This window comes from Accipiter gentilis, chromosome 5 (assembly GCF_929443795.1).
Source record: "Accipiter gentilis chromosome 5, bAccGen1.1, whole genome shotgun sequence".
In the NCBI taxonomy this organism is placed as follows: Eukaryota; Metazoa; Chordata; class Aves; order Accipitriformes; family Accipitridae; genus Astur; species Astur gentilis.
Window position 1 is genome coordinate 22,937,893 of NC_064884.1, and position 14,396 is coordinate 22,952,288.

At 36.7% G+C, this 14,396-nt stretch overlaps 2 protein-coding genes across 10 annotated transcripts in view; one reads left to right on the forward strand and one right to left on the reverse strand.

The window, feature by feature from the left end:
• Positions 1–14,396, forward strand: part of L3MBTL3 (L3MBTL histone methyl-lysine binding protein 3) — an 86,462-nt gene that overhangs the window by 63,816 nt on the left and 8,250 nt on the right. For 6 of the 9 annotated variants that reach the window (XM_049801472.1, XM_049801470.1, XM_049801471.1 and 3 more), the window contains exons 17-20: positions 5,930–5,968; positions 6,335–6,481; positions 8,010–8,174; positions 12,100–12,191. In XM_049801472.1, the coding sequence (XP_049657429.1) occupies positions 5,930–5,968; positions 6,335–6,481; positions 8,010–8,174; positions 12,100–12,191 (443 nt within the window). The remainder of the gene's footprint in view (positions 1–5,929; positions 5,969–6,334; positions 6,482–8,009; positions 8,175–12,099; positions 12,192–14,396) is intronic. The other 3 variants (XM_049801469.1, XM_049801477.1, XM_049801476.1) reach the window with 2 other exon arrangements.
• Positions 1–14,396, reverse strand: part of SAMD3 (sterile alpha motif domain containing 3) — a 75,493-nt gene that overhangs the window by 14,199 nt on the left and 46,898 nt on the right. The window lies entirely within an intron of this gene.

The window sequence follows — 14,396 nt, forward strand, 5'->3', positions numbered from 1 at the left end:
ATTTCATATTCCAGTAAACCTGAGTCTTGTATGATTTATTAATGCACCTGGTCTGTAAGGCAATCACTTCTAATTCAGAGTATTATCTTCCTTACCATGTGCTATCTCAGTTGCTTAGAATCAGTTGAATATACCCTTTCTTAGCCCAAGGCTGAAACTTAAACAGACAAACAAAAAAAACAACCTAAGTGAGTGTCAGAAAAGTTTTTAATTTATGATCTCTCTAAATATTGGCACTAAAACTGCTAATGTTTCACAGGGAAGGGATGAGTAAGAGCTGTATGTCTAGTTAGTTCATGTAGTCTTTGCTTTTATAACTAGATTTTCCATGGTATTTAAAGTTGTTACACTTACTCATCCTGAATATTAAGAAAAGAAAGAAACTCATGGCACTCTATTATGTTTTATTTTTACTACAGTCTTAGCAATCTATTATTTGCATTTTAACAGGTAGTTCTAGGGGTAAAAATATAACAAAAGAGATTTTGTTGATCATAAGACAGGTATTTACTGTTTCATAGCAAATAAATTAACACTGTTAAGTATCTTACTAACTATATTGGTTTGCCCTCTGTGCTGGTATTGTTGGTGGTTTTTTGTGAGCATTTCTGAGGAAAATAATGAGATTTGCTAGTTATCATGGAGTCTACAGACTTGAGGGTCCAGGTCACCACAAAAGTACTAATGTTGTACCATCACTTTTTTCCTGAATTAACAAAGACATTTTGAAATTGGTATAATTATGCATGTCAGGTAGCAGTCCCTTGGCTCTTTTATCTTGGCAACCTTGAAATGTATTTAACCATACTTATCTTTTTTTTTTCATGATGAGGTACAACATCCATCTACAGCATAAATGCCTGTGTGCAGAAAAGATGATAATTTAAAATGCTAAGTAGTTCTGAAGTAATTTTGAAAGCTTGTTCCTTAGGAACCAGATGAAAGCCTCAGTGATTAATTAGTGGGGTTAAAGCATTTACTTTTTGGAAAAGTTGATGTTAAGAAGGACTTGGTATCTGTCACCAGTTGATCTAGGGGTTTCTGCTGTGCAGTTGAAACTGAGACGGATGGGCAGATTGGTAGCATTATGCAGATCACCTGCATATTTATGATTGTGAATTGTGTGCTCTCTGATGCTTAATGCATGCAATAATTTTCAAGTTCAAGCAGGAATGCAAAGTGGTCAGTTGTAAACAGGTAATTAGTGTTTTGGGTCAACTCTACATGAATAAAGATTTTTACCAGAAACTTTACATGCGTTATGGTGTAAGTTGAAATGATCTGAATGTGCTGTGGTGGAGGCTGTGTTGTAAGAGAACTGCAGTGCAGAAACGTAGGAAACCTCAGCTCAGCAGGATGTCACATCTATTCATTCAGTGTCTGCTGACGTAATTCTCGTCTGATTTTGATGCCAGTCTCAAGTTTCGTTCTATCTTTTATGTAAGGTCATTGGCCCCAGCAAAATCTGTTATAAGCTACTGGAGTCAGGTTTAGACTGTTGAAGCAGGTTTCTCCTAAAAAAGAATGCTTTGATGATAAACACATGTTGCAAATTGTGAAAGAGAACATTTGTATCACTTGTTTCCAGAGTAGTTAAAAATGTTTTCATAAAGTCAACTGAAGTAAAGACATCACTTAACAAAAATCTGGCAGAAAAAAAGAATACATCCCCCAGATGTTGTCAGGACCTTTTTGCTGGAGGTTGCTTACTAATTGCGTATCACTACCAGCAGGTGTGGTCATCTGGACATAGGCTGCTCTAGATAAAGTCTAATCCATTAGTTAGACCAATCTATTTGTTCAACCTATCAAGGCAGGTAGTTTGAGCAAATCCGGGTGAACTTTCCTGGAGCTGCCATACAACCTCATCCCCTGGCAGTGCTTGGCAATAACCTGCACCTGAAGGGCAATGAGGAGCTGGGGTTGGTAACATTTCCAAACAGTACAGCTAAACCAGGACACTTGCCTGTGGCTTCACATAGGTTTGCAAAATATCCCAAGCAGTCGTACAGATTAATAATCTATCTTAAAAAATACCTTAGTATTAACTTTCTTTAACCAAACAGAGTACCACCTTACTCTTTCTTCAGGTTAGGAGAGAATCCTGGCTTATGCACCCTTCTGATGTTAGGTGTAGCTGAGGCTGAGTAATCCAGTTGGACCCTGTGCTTCAGAAACTGCATACTACTAGAAGACAGGAGCATCTCCAGATGTCTGGAGAAGACTAAGGGCCATGCCCACCCATCAGTAGCCCAGTTCATCTTACTACTGTTGAACTTTAGAGAAAAAAGATATGTGTGTAAACCTACCTAGAGAGAGATCATGAGAGAGATAGAAGAGCAGCTGCAAAATAACCACAAATGGGATATGCTATCTTGATACTTCTGTTCCATTGGACAGTTCTGGAAAGGGCTGATTATGTAAAACCTCTGTTGACCTGAAAATCCCAGGCCTGTGATCCTGGAAATTCTTCAGAATGGTGTACAAGAAGTAGTAATTGGAGCATTGGGTTTTTCCTTTAATGATCTTTCCTCATTCAATAAAAACAGAAGCTTATTTTAGTGCTCAGTTTTTACTCAGACTATGCAAGACTCTGGAAACAGTGGCTCTCTTTCCTCAGAAAACTGTGTTATGGACATGTGTCTTGCCAGCCACTCTGCTGCCATTTCAGTAGGATGTAAAGTGTACAGCAGATAGCTAATTGCTGTGCTGTGTTGATCCTTCAACATTTAGAGATGGCTGATTACTCTCCTGTGGGGGGTGGTGGGGGGGTGGTGGTGTTATTGTGAATATTTGTTTACTGAAACATGGGTTGAGCCTACTGAAGCAGCTCAGATGATGATCGAGTATCTTTGTGCTGGACTGGCTTCAAAGTCGTGAAGCAGCGCTGGAGGATGTACAGCCCTGTCAGATGTATAGTGGAGGTTTCAAATTGGGTACCTGCTGCTGCTTCCACTTATTGCCATGCTCCCTATGCCTCTGGCAGACCTTGGTACCCCCAAGTCAAGGACATCTGATCATTTTGGAAACTGGGTTTTGAACTTGTGCTGTTTTCAAAATAGTGTGCTAAGGCAAACTGCTAGCTGGAGCAGAAATCCAGGTTTAAGTTGACAGAAGAGTTAAAAATCCTAATATAATATTAAATAACCTAAAAATCAAGACTTCTGAGCCCTTGAGATGAGTTGTCTCTGAAACTTACAGTCCTATATAAATCAATTACTTCTATTATGTAGGAATAACAAGATTAATTTTTTAGTCTTTTTAGTAGATAAGTTAAACTGAACTGAAGGCTGGAGGCATTGAGATTCAGGAGTATTTACTGACTGATCTGAAGCCATGTAACTCAAATACAGGTTCATTCATGTTTTGTTGAAACAAAGCTACCAGTGGAAACCTTGAGGGTACTTTTTGTTGCCCCAAGTAATAGTAACATCAAAGGACTATCAAGGAGTTTTTAAAAAATGATACAGCAACTGGAATGATTAATGACAAAGAAAAACTCATCTGAATCTTGTGTTCTAAAGCATCGTTAATATTATAAGTATTGTTGACTGAAATTGTCATTCAACTTCTGTTTTTCCAGAAAACACTAAAGGAAAAGGCAGTATATAAACAGGCAAGTTCTAATGAAGGGCTGACTTTAGAGGCTTTTTCTTGTTTTTTGATTTAAAACATCTTAATGGTGTTGGTAAACCGAAGACCTGCTGGAGATGAAATTACATTCTCAGATTTCTTTGTGGTGTAAGGTGTAAGTCTTGTTTAATAATACACAACTGAAGTTAAATACCACACTGGTGGTGTTTAGTGTTCCCTTGAGACAACCCACTTACTTCTTAAAAACACTAGGCCTCAAAACAGCCCTGTGAACCTGGGATGCCAAAAGAAGATTACATGCTTTGCCTTATAGCAGTGGCAGAACTGAGATTAACCAGCATATTCCTGAGTTTCTGATGACTCTATTTCATCACAGCGGTATGACTTTGTCACAGCAAGAACATAAATCCCACAAGCATTGGCTCCTTAAAACCTTTTTCTAATAGAAGCCTGTATCTTTCATCTTGTATTTCATTTGAAAGGGTAAAAAGACATCATTGTGATAGGTGCAGCAATATAAAGAATTGAGAATATAAAACAACTTCTCCTCTTTCCTAGTGTTTCTCTTTTCTTCCCCATCTTTCAGTTCATGGTTTTTTGTTCTTTAAGATGTCAGACAGAGGCTAGTCCTAAGACAGACAAAACCAGTAGGTTGAAAAATAAATGTAAGTAGAGGTATATAAATAAATCTAAAATAAAATGCCAAATTCTGCTTAAGAGAAATTAGAAATAAAAGTGCTCCAAGTTAAGTTTTTCTTTGTGTATTTTGTTCCATGTCTTTAAAACATTTTCATTAACAAATAATACCCTATTTCACGTGTAGTGCTTCAGTGTCCAGCTACCCATTTGGCTATATCTTACTCTGCTATGTAAAGTTCTGGTATGAAGGTTCTCATGGCAAAAAACTTCAGTGCCTGTATCTCAGAGGAGGTGCTGGAGCTACCACACAGTTCCTTGGAAGAAGGCAGAGGTAACTGTCCTGTGTCGATCCTCTAGGAGTGGCTGGCTGTATGTCCCTTGAAAACACTGTACAGGCTGTTATAGAACACCGTCTGCTTCGAATGGCCTTAAACGGGGATCTCATCTTGATTAGAAAAGCAGAAATCATATTCTGCTGGTATGTTTTTCTTCCATAATTCAAGTTCAACACAGCTATAGAAGGATTAAAAAAAAAAAAAAAGTTGATAATGTCTTGTTTTCAGATGAACCAACTGACAGAATCAGACAAAATTGGACTCCTGTCTCGGTAACTCCAGAAAGTATTGACTGACTTGGCCTGTGCAGCCTTTTACGCTAATGCTGAGAGAAATGTGAATTTCCATCAACTTTTTGTTTATGTTGCCAAGACCAAAATTAGATTACTAATATTGGTCCAATCTGGTGATAGGAGTTGATTCATACACACTGTGAATCCAAAGCTTCATCCATAAAGGAGAAGGAGAATGTATGGCATATTTTGAATAAAAGGCCTTTTTTTATTCTGTGCTTTGTAAAATGAACATGATAATGGAATCTGTTGGTTTTCTATGTAGTTTTTGTAATTTGGAGGTGGCAGGGCATATGGCTCGCAAGGTAGACTTGTTTATATTAGACAGTTCTGTTTGGAAATCATGCATGTAACAATCAATGAAGCAAATACAACATTGCAGTACTTTATGGAAAGGCAGATAGTTATATTCTTGAAAAGAAAATAAACAAGATCCCAGGACATGGGGTTTTTACGTTTTACCATTGTAGAGGTCCTTGTAATAATACAGGTGAGGAGGAAGGCATAATTTTAGATTGCAGTTAGTGTCATGGCTCATGAACCACAAATAGAGCATTATGTATAGAGCCTCTCCTAGATCATAAATAGAGATTTGAAAACTGAGCATGGTGTTATTCACTGTTGTGGCATATATATATACCATTCAGAATTTGGGATATTATCTTTGAAGTGTGAGTATGTAGCCTGACTAATCAGTTGACCATTGCACTGCATTCTTCTAAAGGCAAAATCCTAGTTCAGACCAGTGTGATTTGTGTTGCTGTTCTTCCCTTTCCTACCTCTTGTGGGAGGTAGGACTTTCGTATTTGTTAGAGTAGTATTTACAAGTCATTATCAAAGCACAGTGTCAAATTCTCTCTTTCTCTAGTTGGAGTGTAGTGAAATAGGGAGTGTTGAATGACAGGAAAGACTGAAAATATCACAGTCTTTTAATGGAATATCACAAAATGTCATTTGCAAGGATGGGGCATTTGCTGCAGTAAGAGGATGTATGACATTCCTCGTACTGTGCCCTTGCAATGCAGGTTCTGTGTGGACATTACATAATAGAAATGCTCTCCTTTGCAGGAAAAATAACCATGGGAATATGATTTTGTTTGGAGAGAGGTGGGTATAGTCAAAGGCATTTATTGCCTGTGTATTACGTATAAAATACCATTAAAGGTATGAGAGAGCAGATTAAACATTCCATCAAGCAATTTTCCACAATGTATGCTATAATATAAATTAATACTTTTGTGTTACATAGATAGTTGTCAAAAGGAAATGTGGAAAACATTCAGGTTAAGGTTTTAATCAACGGATTTATTAACATTTTAAAGTATAACTACTTAGTGCATTTTTTTCTAATCTTTATATTAATTGGTTGCATCTGGTTCTAAAAAACTGATCTCTGATGTCATTTCATTTGTACTAAGTGAAGTCAGTAAAGTGTCTGAGAATAAGGAGGCATTTCTCTTCTTCAACTTCTAGTGCAGTCAGCTGCCCGTATTCAGAGATGAACTTGAACAAAGAAAGCCTCTTACCTGACCGGTTGAGTGGGGAGATGCCTGCAGCCAGTCCTGTCCCCAGAAACAGAAAAGTGGAAGCAAGTGAAAGATCCACCTCTCCTGTAATCAAGTAATTATGATTGAAGCAACGTCTGTGACTAACAGCAGTACTTTATTTCAGTGTTCTGCAACGTAATTTGTAGTTGTGTAATGGCTGAATGGTTTCAGAAGGGCCTATTTATCTGCATTGTCAGGTACAGGAAAGAAATGGTTTCATCAGTGCTTAAAAAGAAGGTCACCAAGCTGTCAAAGACTGATACTGATTTTACTGTGTATGATTTAACAATAGTTCAATTTCATTTTCAATGTAACTATCTAGACTACTAAGTGGTTAAGTGGAATTTAATATGGAATGTTTGCCAGTTGGTTTCACGTAAGAAAATTATTTATTTGTGTTTTCTTTTGTTTGCTGGGGTGGCCTTATTGACGTGACTGTAAATTAAGGTTGCTCTTTGAAGAACACTCACTATAAATTCTGTCATTATTGTGGGAGTGGGGAATCAAATTACTGGGAGCGGGTTTTGCAAAAACAATGCTAAAGTCTGTAGCTGAAACTTCTAGCAGGAGCACTGGGAAAAACCAAAGGGATGTGATACCAAGATTATGATTTTCAGATGATGATTTTTCTATCAGAAATTGTGGACACTCACTCTTGTGCTTATTTTGGGCTGTGGAGATACATAGAGAATTTAAGAAGGAAAGGAGAAGAAGAGAGGCTTTCCACTCTTTTCAAGGGCTACGTTAATGTAAATGTGAAAATGGGAATGTTCTTAGTAAAGATTTCCAGTTCCCACTGTAATGAACACGTATTTTCAATAGATGGTATATTCAAGGCGCTCGCCTGTTGCTTAGGACCGACTGACCCATGTTCAACTGCTGTTCACATGGAACCCTGTTCCACTTCGGCCTTCAAAGCTCTCTTTTGAATATTTGCTACTACTACCAAGACCTGCACCTTTACTTTCTCAGTGACAGTTTCAGCTTCATGCTTTAAAAACCAAAATATTCAGCTGCCAAAGAGCGCTGCCTGGTTTGATTGTTCTTATAAATGTAGAGTTGTAGAAATCTGAAGTGACTTAATTACCCTCTGACAGGTAGCATGGATACCATTCCAGTGAAGCCTGCAGCAGTTTGAGCAGTGTTCTCTGTGGCAGGGACTGTGTCAAGTGCTACTTTCTTCATTGTCCCAATTAAGAGACTGCATAACTTTTTTAAAGGGTCCTGGCTGCACAGCGGTATATCATGGAAGGGAGAGAAGGGATAGGAGGAAAATGATACTTCAGAGTTTTCTTGTGTTTTACAAATATTTGAAGTGGATAGCTTATTATCAAAAATAACATTAGGCAAATTCTGTTCCTGTTGAATTGCCTAAACATTTTACCTTTGATTTCATGGGGAAGAGAGTGATTTCTGTATTGTGATTTCTGAAAATCCCAGGTATGCAGTTTTGCTGGTGACAAAAAACTTCTGTGTTTCTTAAAACAAACAAAACCCTTGTCTATCTTCAATCTAAGGACTCTTTACCCATAGAGAAAATAAGTTGAACAACAGCTCAGCTGCTTTCAGTTTTAAACATTTTGTTAATTTGTTTTAAACAGTGACAGAAAATGCCCCAGCCCTGGTCATGTAGGTATGAAATCTTCAGCTCACAATCGATCATCTGGGAAAACTGGACCAGAAACAACTAAGCAGGAAGATGCAGAAAGTAAATCTCCTAGCAAGAAGCCCCTGTTATGTGATGTAAAAGAAAAGAAAGCACCTGGGTAACTATAAGTTCCTTTCAAAGTACACGTTGTTTGGAGTCGGTCCATTTAAAATACAACTTACTAGGCAATGCAGTACAGTGATTTGTCCGTGGAACTCTTGTAAGCAGTGGGGAAGAACATGGAAGTTCTGCAGCTGTCATTATATTAGAAATAGGGGGGAAGGGAGTGTCACAATGTGTTTAAGAAATGCATATCAGAGAGGAGAGGAAAAATACTACAAGACAGAGAAATGTTTGAAAGTTGAGATCCTTCTTCCCTGCCTCTTTGTACAAATATGTTATTGTACATGTATAAATATGTACATACATTTAAAAATGAGAAGTAATTCTTTAACTTTCAGGATTTGCAGTATCTTTTCGACAAAAAATGTCATGAGGTAGTTTCCAAGCTTGCACTGGAAAATAATATTTATGGTATAAAAAGGCCATCTTTGAAACTACGAAGATACAATTCAGTGTTTTCATGGGAATATGTGAGGCAATAGAGTTCCCTACATTTTTAATTAGTTAGAGTATCAGTGCATTATTTTATTGGCTATTTTTGTACAGAAATAGAAGACACCCTGGAACCAGAAGTGTCATTTGTTATATATTTACATCAGCTACATTATCATATGTTCATAATACATGAAATGTAAGTGTTAGCAATAATAATGTCTTGAGAGACTTCGGAGAGTTAGTATTATACGGTAAATACCTCACAGTAAAGCTGATGATTGAAACTTAACTGTTTTATTAAGAATCAATTAAATCCTCTTAAACTCCTCTGCAAGATTTTTTTTTAAAAAAAAAATTTCAAATTGGGTTAACCAGATCTGGCAGTGTTTTTTGATTTCCCTTCCTTTTTCCACTAGATTTTTTTTTTCTTCTTTTCTGGACTAATTGTTTCCTTTATTCCAAAAACCTGTACTAATCAAAAAAACAAAACAAAATTTAATGTGTAGTTTTTTGCATCTTTTAAAACTGGTCAGCTTTTCTTTAGAACACTCTCATGTTATTTCAGTCGGGTGATATTGGTCAAATTGTATTGAAAAAGATCTAGTAGGAGCATCAGGCAGTGTTGATATAATTTCTATACCACAAATAAATAGTATTCACTAGTCACTAAGTGAATTTAAACAGCAAAAAAAGACAGAAGACAGTTTTGTGTGTAGTTTTGAAATAACCTGTGTTAAATAATAGTTGTCATTCATCACTTTAACCGCAGCTGTAGTAAATTCATCTTTTTTTAGAAATAAACTTTGACTTTACAGACTATCTCTTAAAATTAATTGAAGAACAATCTTTTTCTTTCATTTTTTATAGGGTGTTATCTTTATGAAGACCTAAAATAACCAATACAGGTGCTGTCTGTTTACTGTATTGAGTCATTTTCATTAAGAGAATAATAGCCTTGTGCCAACTTTGAACTACCCAGGGGCTTTGCAGTTTGTATTTGAACTGTTTGAATACACCAATGACTATCTGCATTTTATCATCTAGCTTTCCACATTCTTTATGTATCCATGATAGTCAGAACTTTTAGATGAATAAACGTCCTTTGAAAAAGGTATGAAAAATAGTATTCACATTTGGTATATATGAACTGCTATAGCTATAAAATATTGAGCATCTGGTTATTGCAATACCCAGTGGATCTTTTTAGATGTGTAGTTAAAGTACACATGCATAATTGAAGACATAGATATGTATACTTGTGTGCTCTTTAGCTGCAGTGCTTGTAGTGTGGATTTAATTATGTTTGTCTTCAGTACAGTTGTGTATACCTTCATATTCCAGGTAATCTTTTGCTTCATAGAAGCCCTTGATTGAGGAGCCAACCTCATATGAAGCCAACCATGAGATTTATTTTGTTGTGTTAAATCTAAGTGGTACTCAGCTAATCTCCGGTTCCACTTACCCCTTATCTTCCTTTTTTTTTTTTAACTAGTAAGAGGTATCTGTGCATACAAACCATTATAGTAGAAAATTTTGGTTTGCAAAAATATGTGTGTAAAAACTGCAATCTGTCCCTCTGGAATGTTCCTGAGATTAAAAATCAAGATAAAAATTACATGCCTACAGCATATTCAATTTTAATTTAAAGGTATCTTTATACTATCTTCAGAGTAGCAAAAGAATTTCACTGTAATAGGAAGTCAATTCTGGAAATGAAGGAAGGAAGGCTTGGGAATCAAATAGTACTACCTCTTAAAAGAAAATTCAATTTATCTTCCAACCCCATCCCCAAAACCTTCAATTCATGATACTATCTTGTATTTAACTAGTGAGATAAAATTTCTGGATGTATGTTGCTATGAAAACTGTCCTCAAGAAAACAGGAAGATACATGTTTCCTGACAGGTTTTGGTGATCTCTCTTCCTTATGCTGAATTACAGTAATCATTTACTTTGGCTTTGGAATTAATTGCACTACTTTGTAGCATCTTACTTTAGAAGTTTTCTGTGTTTGTGGAGGTTAGGAAGATAATTTTAAATTAAATAAATGCAGGTGATATTTCTGAGGAAGATATTGTGGAGAAGTTCTTTACAGCACAAGAAGGCAGGCCTGCTGTATGCATTCCACTGGCCTTGCTTGTTATACCATTACTATTTGTGCCCTACCATACTACAAAGGCTGGATTTTCTGGTTTGTTGTGTTCGTTTTGCACCATTAGTAGTGTGTTGAACATATTTCTGTTGATGTCAGTGACCTTGCAGCTCCTAGCTGATTTATTCCCAAATGCTTACTTGTATTTAATACTATAAATTGTATATAATAGTATAAATGTAAACAATGGAATTAAACAGGTCTGTTTTTTCTGTGGATTTGTGTTTTGAGGTTAGCTAATCTTGATGTCTAACAAGGTGTTAGCTCTAGTTTGGCTTTTTGTCTGTGTTTGGGACATTTGTAAAGGGGTTCTTGTTGTCTGCTTCTCTGGTAGATAGTGAAGCATGAGTTTGTGTAGTGGGCTTTCTTGTAGTCTTGACTTTAAGATCATTGTCTGGTGCCTATTTTTAGAAAATGTTCATTAGATGCTCAGAATCTCTTAGAGCTCACCATCTGTGATGGTTTAGTGAGAACTGGCCAAAGTGTTGTCAAGTTCTTAAAAGCGGAAGGAAATAAATACACAGATAATGTCAGCAAGTTCATATAAGCTTCATTTCTGTAAGAAAGCAGACTTGAAATACCTTCTGCAGGCAGAGTTTGAAAAGGATCTTCCCAGGGGCTGACTTTTAAGATGCAAATACACCCACCCCTCTTTGAGGAGTTCACTTGTTTCCACCTCTCTTGCCCCATTTTTCTCAATAGGGGGAAGTCATTCCCTCTTTGCAAATGTTTGGGCTGGCAGAGCTGAGGGAGCAGCCACAGGCAGCAGGCAACTAGTGGCCACCTCTTTTAGCTGGATGAGAAGTAATGCAAAAACATTTACAAAAGAATACAGATATATTCAGTAGGATCATTAACAGCTGCACAACAGTGTGTCCATATAGTACCGGAGTTGGTGTGGGGTGAAGATGAAGGTTGGGCAGAGAAAAAGGAGTAAGTGTTGTTTCAGACAGCTCCTGAAAATGGCCTGGATAACCAGTAAGGCTTTGTAGGAGATGAAGCTATATATGTGTTCTTCACTCTTCCCATCTTCTGCTGTGGACACATCCACTGCCTTCATTTGTACGTTTTCCAGTTTCAGTTATGAAGTGAAGTGTGTTGATGTGATTTATGTAACTTAGTTTACACTACTCTTGAGACTTCATTGCAAAATTCATGTCAGTAGCCATGGCATCTGCGTAAGTCAGAAGTTAGGTCCTCTTTATTTTATGATGCTACAACATCCTTTGTGTGCGAATCCTGGTGTGTTAATAGCATTGTTAGCAAGAGAAGTCATCATGCTTAGTGATTTTTATGATGTGTTAATAAAAAATGAACATCTTATTTTCCTCAGTGGAGTACTACAAACAAAGGACTCCATAAAGAACAAAGAGTGTGAAGAAGAGGAGACAGAAAATAAGCTGCTCATTTCAAATGAGTTTAAAGGTAAATTGGCAGTATTTCATTTGTTTCATATTAAAACCTGCAGAACTAAAAAACGTGATACTCTTTGAAATTCTTCATGAAACTACATTAAAACTTATCTTCCACATTCACTATTTGTGTCCAAAAATTTGACAGCAGCACTTTTAACACTGTGTTTCTTTATCTTGTAATCATCAAAGGCTTTGCCAAGAACTTCATTGCAGTTGTAAAGATGAATGCAAAATGTATACTGGTATAAAAAGTTTCATTTCAAGAATATTTTTTCCACTGACTTTTAAAAATAGGTAATTAAACCAGTCTGAGTTGTAAAGGTATAACGTTTGCTTATTGCTTCAAAAGTGTCTTGAAAGAAAGTTAAAGCATTTACATATTACAGGCATAATGCACAGTTAAGCTGACTTACTCAACCCAACCTCAGTCTGTTGTGCAGTCTGATACAGCAGCCCATACACAGAATGGGCCCTTTCTTTTTCATGAGTTTTACAGAGGGATGGCTAAAATTTTTACTTCACTGAAAAACTGGAGATAGTCCAGTGGAGGGCCACCAAGATGATTAGGTGGTTGAAGGACTTGACATACAAAGAAAGGTTGAAGGAATTTGGGAAGGGAAGGCTTGGAGGAACCTAGCTACAGTCCTCCAGTAACTAAAAGGTAGTTACAGAGAAGATGGAGGTACCCTCTCCTCCAAGACGCACAGTGGTGGGGAAAAAAGGGAATTGACACAAGTTGCTTCAGGGGAAATTCTGTCTGAATATAATGAAGAAGCTTCTCACCGTGAGAACAATTGGAATAGGCTGGCCAGAAAAGAGGTGGAATCTCTCTTGCTGGAAGTATTTAGGATTTGGCTTGACAGAGCCCTGGGTAACTTAGTCTAATGCCCTGCTCTTAACAGAAGGTTGCATCATACAGTCTCCAAAGGTCCCTTCCAACATGGACTTTTCTTTGGTTCAGTGATTCTGTACGGTTGTGTGTACTGCTGTGTCAAAACTCTTGGCTGTTCACTGATCCAGCTGGACAGGTTGAGGGAGCTGTTCATTATTAATTTTTATCCTCATCGTTTAGAAAGACTACAGCGCAAATCCAGAATGTCATAGTGTTATATTTGACAATTATTTTGCATGTGTGAAACTTAGTATGTCAGGCTAGTTATTGGACTGAGTCAGTGCATTGTTTCAGTGCAGCTTTTGCTGCAATAATTTTATTAACTCATGCAAGTTCAATGAGAAGCTAAATGTCTTGATTTCATAATTTAATTCCTTAAATTTTTAGATTTTTTTCTTCAGTAATTTGTTGCACAACACAAAATTTGTAAGGCTTTCATCAAAATTCTTGAGACTGGAGCTACATTTCTTAAGTGAGCTCATCCTTGCAAAACCCAGGAAATTCTTGGAGACTATTAGACCATTGTGTAAAGATAAAATTAGGGTAGTGTTTTATTTTCAATTATTAACCTCTGATACATTTCATTTTATCTTAAAGCATCATTTGTCTGCCAGCACTTTTCAGATAGATCTAAGAGACACTCTGAAGAGTGTGTGAACTATGAAAGGTTCCCTCTATTACAAGAGCTGTGCAAAAGGTGTAAAAAAAATCCAGGTTCCTATGGTGTTCTTAAACATGATGTAGTTCAGAATTCTGGAGAAAATGAAGCATTAAAAGAAGAATCTCTCTAAAGCAGATGAAAGAAAGAGGGTTTGGTCATTTGAAGTATTTTGTTTCAGCAGAATGGGAACATACTGTTTTGATGTTGACTTTGCATTGTATAACACAGCACAAAAAATTTAAAATCAAATAGTTTGGAGCATTTTAAATTGTCTGCAGTTCTTTTTTTATTCTAAGAAAACTCGCCTGATTTTGTGAAGCATTTTGAGTTTGGCAGAATTGACTATTAGGATAAAGTTTCACCAAGAAGCTCTACTTGCTAAGATACATTTTGGTGTAGGGTCTTGCATAATTAGGTTTATAAAACGAGAACACTTTCTTAGGTTATTGTTTAACAAAGTTATCCTTTTATACCTCCTTTTTATGCACTTAATTTTGTGCCATTATTTGTTTAAATGTGCCATAATACTTAATCGTTAAGATGAAAATGGATCATTTGCTATCATAGTCAAGGAAAGCTCAAGCTAAAATAATTGCAGTTGTGCAGGGATAACAAGGTGACATTAAGTATGAAGAGGAATGTAGAGGCAGGTGGGCTGATGC